The following is a 7,327-nucleotide window of genomic DNA, read 5'->3' on the forward strand; positions in this document are numbered from 1 at the left end:
ACATTCTCACACACACACACACACACACACGCACGCACACGCACACACACACGCACACACACACACGCATACACACGCACGCACACACACACACACATACACACACACACACTCACACACACACACACCCTTACTCCCCGCCTTAAGTCATCATCAACTAACCTCTCTACACACAGTATGTATGTACGTGTGCTCAGTGTGTGTGTGTGTGTGTGTGTGTGTGTGTTGTTGTTGGCCCAGCAGTGGAACAAGGCTTTAAGAGGCTTTGGAGTTCATTTAATGACAGATCCTGCACATTAGCCTTCTGATAAATGCCAGTCATCTCAGTCATCTCCTCTTCTCTTTTTCCTTCTTCTTCTGCGTTCCCTTCTTCATCCAAGCCTGAGGAACACTTGTTGAAACCAGCAGAATGACATCATAGGGCAAGCGGCCACCAGCACACACACACACACACACACACACACGCACACACACACACACACACACACACACACACACACCCTTCTGACAGCAGCTAATAGGAACAACATGTTACTGTTGGAAGAGACTGCTGCCCCCCCTCCTCTCTCTCTCTCTTTCTCTCTCTCTCTTTCTGTCCGTCCACTTTGCTTTCTCCACCTCCCTCTCTCTCTCTCTCCATCACCTCTTCCTCTCTGCGCCAGTGTGCCAGCGGCCATCTCTTTTCCTCCTGCTCTTTTCTCAGAAGAACCGCAATCGTTCCTCATATAACTTCAACGCTGTCCGTAAAACAACACAAATGGTCAGATGACACCGAATGATAATTGTTGCCATAACAGTGATGATGATGATTGCACATTGTCAGCTGTCTTCCAGAGGTCTTCAGTCAGCGCCCAGAACTCTCAATTCCTATTCCTCTCTTCTCTCTCCTCTTCCCTCTTCCCTCTCTCCTCTCCTCTTCCCTCTCTCCTCTTCCTCTTTCCTCTCTCCTCTTCCCTCTTTCCTCTCACTCTCTTCCCTCTCACTCTCTTCCCTCTCTCCTCTCCCTCTTCCCTCCCTCCTCTCCCCGTCCCTCTCTCCTCGCTCTCTTCCCTCTCTCCTCTCCCTCTACCCTCTTCCCTCTCACTCTCTTCCCTCTCTCCTCCCCTCTTCCCTCTCTCCTCTCTCTCTTCCCTCTCTCCTCTTCCCTCTCACCTCTCTCTCTTCCCTCTCTCCTCTCCCTCTACCCTCTTCCCTCTCACTCTCTTCCCTCTCTCCTCGCCCTCTTCCCTCCCTCCTCTCCCCGTCCCTCTCTCCTCGCTCTCTTCCCTCTCACTCTCTTCCCTCTCTCCTCCCCTCTTCCCTCCCTCCTCTCCCCGTCCCTCTTTCCTCTCTCTCTTCCCTCTCTCCTCTCTCTCTTCCCACTCTCCTCTCCCTCTTCTCTCTCCTATCCCTCTTCCCTCTTTCCTCTCTCCTCTCCCTCTACCCTCTTCCCTCTCACTCTCTTCCCTCTCTCCCCTCCCCTCTCTACTCTTCCTCTTCTCTCTCTACTCTTCCTCTTCTCTCTCTACTCTTCCTCTTCTCTCTCGCCTCTCCCTATTCCCTCTCCTCTCTCCTCTCTCTCTTCCCTCTCTACTCTTCCTCTTCTCTCTCTCCTCTTCCTCTTCCCTCTCTCCTTTCCCTCTGAGAAAGGATCCCAGTTTGGAGGCAGCAAACTACTGTGCAGCATTCACCGTTCCTTCCTTCCTTCCTTCCTTCCTTCCTTCCTTCCTTCCTTCCTTCTTTCCTAGAGTCGGAATTACGGGAGCATTGAGCAAAAAATTGTAACGGGACCCATAAACTTGAGTTATTATGTGAAATGTGTATAACATTAATGTATAACATTCCTGATGCAAATGAGTGTGATTTTTGTGCAAGCTTTCAATTACAGTAAAACGAACACTCAGCCCTCTTCAACTGGCAGCGGCGGTTTCTGCTGACGAGGGATCCACTGTGAGGAGTTGGCTGAGCCGTGAGCGCTGTAATCAGACGCATCCAACCAGATATTACTGACTTCTCTGAGTCTCTCCTCCTAACAGCAGCTGGAGGCCACGGGGAAAAATACCTAACATGTCCTCCCATCCTACGACAGTGATTCATCAAACCTTCAACCACAGGACATTCTCTCAACCACCATCTGGGCTCCCAGTCCAACTTTTGAATCAAGACCATTGTTTGGATGAGAGAATCTGTGGTTGGTTGATCAAATCTTTGTCCTAATGAGAGGACTATTCCCTCTCTTAACCCTCTCCCTCTCCCCTTCCCATGTGTCCCCAGCACTACCTTAATTAGGCTCCTATATTTTCTTCTATTTACCTTTTGTTTCTTTTTCTTATTACTACTCGATCTTTTCAGTTTGGAAAGCATCTTTGCGTGTCTAGAAAAGCGCTATATAAGTCTAATGTATTATTATTATTATTATTATTTATTATTATGATTATCGTATTCCACCTTAGAGGTCTTAAACCTTCTCTTAAACCTGCGACAGCGTAACGCTGTACTGTACACAATGTGCTCTTCAAAACCAAGCTCTTTTCTGTTGGATGATTGTCTTTAATGAATCATGTACATACAGTAGCAAAAATACATACAAACAACGACGATTACAGCAATATCTTCCCTTTTGATATCAAAATGAGTTTAATTATGACAATAAATATAGATTGTATAGTTACGTCGCTACAGTGAGTGTGTTACTGTATTCTATGCCATTGTTGGGAAGCAGAGAAGAGTCATGCAAAAAATGTAAATGGTCGACCAATGAGGAATGTTCCGGAATGTCTGTTGCCTGTGATCATTGTTTGAAGGGTTGATCTCCTAGCGTAGGAACACACAGATAACACATACATACAATATCTATGCAGGGGGGGAAAAACTGTTTAGAAAAAAGAAGCTTAGATATAGAAATATATATGTTTTACCTAAAGGCATCTTCGGTTCAAAACAATACCAATAGATACAGATATATGTTCGATATGCAGTACAGTATATGCAACCTGTAGGCTTTACACTAACAGTCTATGTACAGCTGGGTTGTTTTGTAGGTGTGTTCACATCGCTGTAAGTAACAGCTACTGCAGCTCAACCTCGAGTCAGTATGAAGACTGTGGATAGGATGAGAACGGGACACTTTCATTTGACACTAAACCTTTAGTGAAACTAAAACTAAAGCTTTCTTTACTTATATTGTTTACTGGTAGATGTCTCCTTGAACAGTCCACCTTCTCTTCCGTGGTCTTCCGGAGTCCAACGTGATTGATGTTGATCCTGAAGAGGAGCGTAGCCAACCCTCCTCGGTGTCTAGCCTGAGTATGTATGTATGTATGTATGTATGTATGTATGTATGTATGTATGTATGTATGTATGTATGTATGTATGTATGTATGTGTACGTGGAGCTCAGGGGAGCGGAATGGAATGGAATGAGGAATGGTATCAGACACGCGCGTTTGATACCGTTCCTCATTCCGTTTCATGCACGACAAAGAGCCCCTGTCCTCCGATTTCTACCTCCACCAGCCTCCCCTGGTGGATGTGTTATCTGCCTCCCCTGGTGGAGCTCCGTCTGACGCTCAGTCTGTCTCATTGTGGCATAGTTAGTCTCCTGCCCTTCGCCTGCCGACCCCAGCACCGCCAGGAGCTAGACGTCTGGGTGATGGAGAGACCCCTAGACCACCCAGCTCCAGCCCCCCGCTAGAGAGGCCAGTACCAGGCCCAGGCCCAGGCCCGGCAGACGGGCGGGCAGCGCCAGTCTCTCAGCTCCACCCGTCGCCGCCAGGAGCTGGACCCGTCCGGCGACCTCGTTACCGCGGCGATGCCCCGGCTGAGGCTGAGGATGAGGCTGAGTCCCCCCCCCCGCCTCCTCCTCCCCCTCCCCGCAGTGCACCATGGGAGCCTGGTAGGAGGTGGGCCGTTTCTGCGGGCGGTCGGGGTTGGAGCCGTCGGTCGGCCTCTCCCCGGTGAACAGCAGGGGGCGCCGCCTGTGGTCCAGCTCCACGGTGAACAGCTCGTACTCCTTGTGGGGCAGCTTGATGCCCAGCGCCGTGCAGCCGTCCGTGGAGGTCACGTCCTGTTCGGCGCCCGCCTCCCAGCCGCCCGCCGCCCCGCAGCTGCCCCGCCGGCTCTCGTTCAGGACCCTCGCCATGGCCGCGTCCGTCACCGTCACCCTGACCTCCGTCACCTTGAAGGCGAACTCCGTGGCCCCGCCCACTTTGGCCGAGGCGCCGCCCTGGGCGTAGTGGCCGGCGGCGCGGATGGTGAAGGTGGGCCGGCGGCAGGCGGGGTCGGAGTAGTGGCGGTACACGCCCTCCCAGGCGTGGCGGTCCGTGACGAAGAGGAAGTCGCGGGTGAGGAAGAGGACGGCGGGGCGGGCTTCGCAGCGCTGACTCACCCAGCGGCCGTCCAGGGCCAGAGGGGCCGCAGGGACACGGGCCAGCACCGGGGGGCGCTGCTCTGAGGAGCGGAACACCAGGGCACACACGGGGCAGGGGTGGACGTGGTGCTGGAGGAGAGGCGGGGGGGGGGGGGGGGGGGTTAGAGGTTAGGACCACATGGGTCGTCTGTCACTGTGAAGCCTTTCGTAGCAGTTGACAGAGAGATAATGAGAATGGAAGGACGTCTGCTAAACGTGTATAATAACAAGGTTATTACCATAGTAACAACATCATAACAGTGATTTTATTTTATTTGCTTTGTCATTTTGTATGAGCATGCGTTATTATTACAGACACAGATATAAGAACAAGTCAATGACGTCTGTGTATCACGTGCTCACCATGGAGTTCTGGAGCGGTTGTTGGTAGCCCGTGGGCCGGTACTGGCTCCTCTGGGTCCAGTCAGTGTTGACGTCCCCCAGCAGCAGCTCCTGGACCAGGCCTCCCCGGGGGTAGTGTTGGTTCTCCACCCTCACCAGGCCCAGCTCCGCCATGGAGAACCCCAGGGCCCCCAGACACTCCCTCCCCGCCCGGGAGCTATAGAGTTCATACACCCGCCCGGGGACCATGTGCCCCAGCTCCAGGCCGTGCCCGACACACAGGCCTGGCAGGCGGGCGGACAGCCGCTGCAGGGCCCCTTGGCTGTGGACCACCACGCCCACCTTGTGGAGGTGGTGTTGGGCCTCGGTGGCGCCGCGGGTGACCCAGGAGGCCTGGCGGAGGCGGAGCTTCCCCCGGACCACCAGGGAGTAGAGCGGAGCGCCGCAGGAGCTGTCGGAGTAGTAGTGCTGCAGAACCTTGAACACGCGGCTGGGGTGGAAGGAGTAGGAACGCAGCAGGAACTCCGGGCCTGGCCGGACCTCACATCTAGGAGAGGGGGAGGAGGGAGAGAAGAGGGAGGAGGGAGAGAGAGGGAAGAGAGAGAGAGGAGGAGGGGAGAGAGAGAGGGAACAGGGAGAGGATAGAGGGAAGACGGAGAGGAGACAGGGAAGCAGGAGGGGAGAGAGGGAAGAGAGAGAGGAGAGAGGGAAGAGGGAGGCGGGAGACAGAGGGAAGAAGGAGGAGGGAGAGGGAGAGAATGGAGGAAAAATGGGATGAGGGAAAAAGGATTGAAACTATAAAAAAAATAAGTAACATGCGATTTGTAAATCCAGACTTCATGTGAACAGCGTAGGCTGGTATAGATGTTGAATGGACAGTGTAGGGTTGGAACCCGTGTCCTGTTAGAGACCATGTTGGGAGGCAGTGAAGGCTACTCACCTGGTTGACACCCAGGTGCCCTCCAGCCTGGGAGGAATGTCTGCTGTGATTCGGACTCCGTCCTGAAGGTGGCGGTACTGACACTGTGGTTCCCACTGTAGACTGGTGCTGTGGTTAGAGGAAGAGCTGGGGGGCGCGGTCGGGACCTCCCATAGTGTGCTGCCGGACACCAACACAGCTAGAACCATAAACACACAACAGTAGGTCAAGGTGGATCGACAACCATTTTGTTTTTACATAGTCACTTTCTTTAAAATAATGGCCTAAGTCACTTTTGAGGAAAATGATGTTTTTGCCTAAATGTCATGCTGCAACAAACTGTATTATTTTTGAGTGATTGATTGATTGATTAATATGCCATTTATCTGACGCTGTTATCCAAAGCGACTTACACTGCAGTGACTGCACACATGTTTCAGTATATATGGTCCGAGCGGGAATCGAACCCACAACCAAAGCGTTGTTAGCGCCATGCTCCCTCACCCCGAAGCTCACACAAGGCTCGATGTAATGTCGCTACGCCGCCGAAAAGCAAGCAATTTGATGCCTTAGGTCTGGATTATTTCGACTTGAGGAATGAGTTTACCATCTCAACCATCTCGGTTCCATTCAATCATTATCTTCTTCTCAGACCTACTCAAGTGTCTGGGGTGTCTCGGGGGGGCTGGGGGTTGTTTCTGGACCGGTCCCAAGGACACGGCTTGCTGCCTGACACAAGGGGCGGCTACACTGGGAACCAGAAACACCCAGCAGTGCTCTCCCTTATCGCCTGGTCCCATCTGATCAACACAGCAGGCCCGGTTGGATTTCATTTCAGATCCTCGACATGATTCCTCTGAGATGTTTACACAGAACAGAAACACACACAGGGTCAATCGCTACCAAACGAGCTGATTTGCAGATTAGCTGAGTGCTTACATCTGGTTGGTTAATCCGGGGAGGTCGCAGGGGGAACAACGGGTGATGATGGCCATCAGCTGCGTGCAAAAATTTGATTCACTTGCAACTCCAAAAAGCAGCACAAATGTTTACCGGGGAACGACTAGTCTGCTAGATATTCGTATGTGAATTATAGAAGATAATTCTGCTTTTATAGAAGATGTCAGAAAACATGATTGTCTGAGGCTCTATCACCAACCTTTCAGAAACCACAGAAAGAGGCGAAAGAGCTTGATTGTCACAATCAGTAGCGATCTGTAGTTTATCACATGAAATTATAAGATTAGACAAAACGAATGTGATGCGAAGAAATTAAACATCATTGAGGCGTCCACTTTGTGGTGGCAAGGTTCTTACCCCCTTTTGCCCCCCCCCCTCACCCCTTCATCCACAACTTGTGCACGTCCCTGTAACGTAGGCTATTGCTTTGCAAGTCCATAAACAAGGACAATTGCACTGCAGTAAAGAAAGCCAAAGACATGTCCAACAGAAAACGACTGGGTTCATTTACAGTACAGTGTTGTTTAATACGAAGTGAATTGAGTCCAACCCATGGTCATCCTGTTCTGAATTGTTGGCTGCAGTTGACCCAGAATGACAACATGATGATCCGGTACGCTTGAGTGCCGGTTATCAAGAACCATCTGTCAGAAAATGAGAGGTTACGGGCAGAACAACTAATAGCCGGTGGACATTATTCACTTTCCATCCCTTTAAAAC

The 7,327-nt window shown here is 51.5% G+C and overlaps 1 protein-coding gene across 1 annotated transcript in view; it reads right to left on the reverse strand.

The window, feature by feature from the left end:
- Positions 1-3,642: 3,642 nt before the first annotated feature.
- apcdd1l (adenomatosis polyposis coli down-regulated 1-like) overlaps positions 3,643-7,327 on the reverse strand; it is a gene marked incomplete at both ends in the record, with an annotated part of 12,606 nt that continues 8,921 nt past the window's right edge. Inside the window, 3 exons of the mRNA XM_080548592.1 lie at positions 3,643-4,476; positions 4,750-5,275; positions 5,669-5,846. Coding sequence (XP_080404718.1) covers positions 3,643-4,476; positions 4,750-5,275; positions 5,669-5,846 — 1,538 coding nt within the window. The remainder of the gene's footprint in view (positions 4,477-4,749; positions 5,276-5,668; positions 5,847-7,327) is intronic.

The sequence above is a fragment of the Nansenia antarctica genome, assembly GCF_963989245.1.
Source record: "Nansenia antarctica genome assembly, chromosome: 18".
NCBI lineage: Eukaryota > Metazoa > Chordata > Actinopteri > Argentiniformes > Microstomatidae > Nansenia > Nansenia antarctica.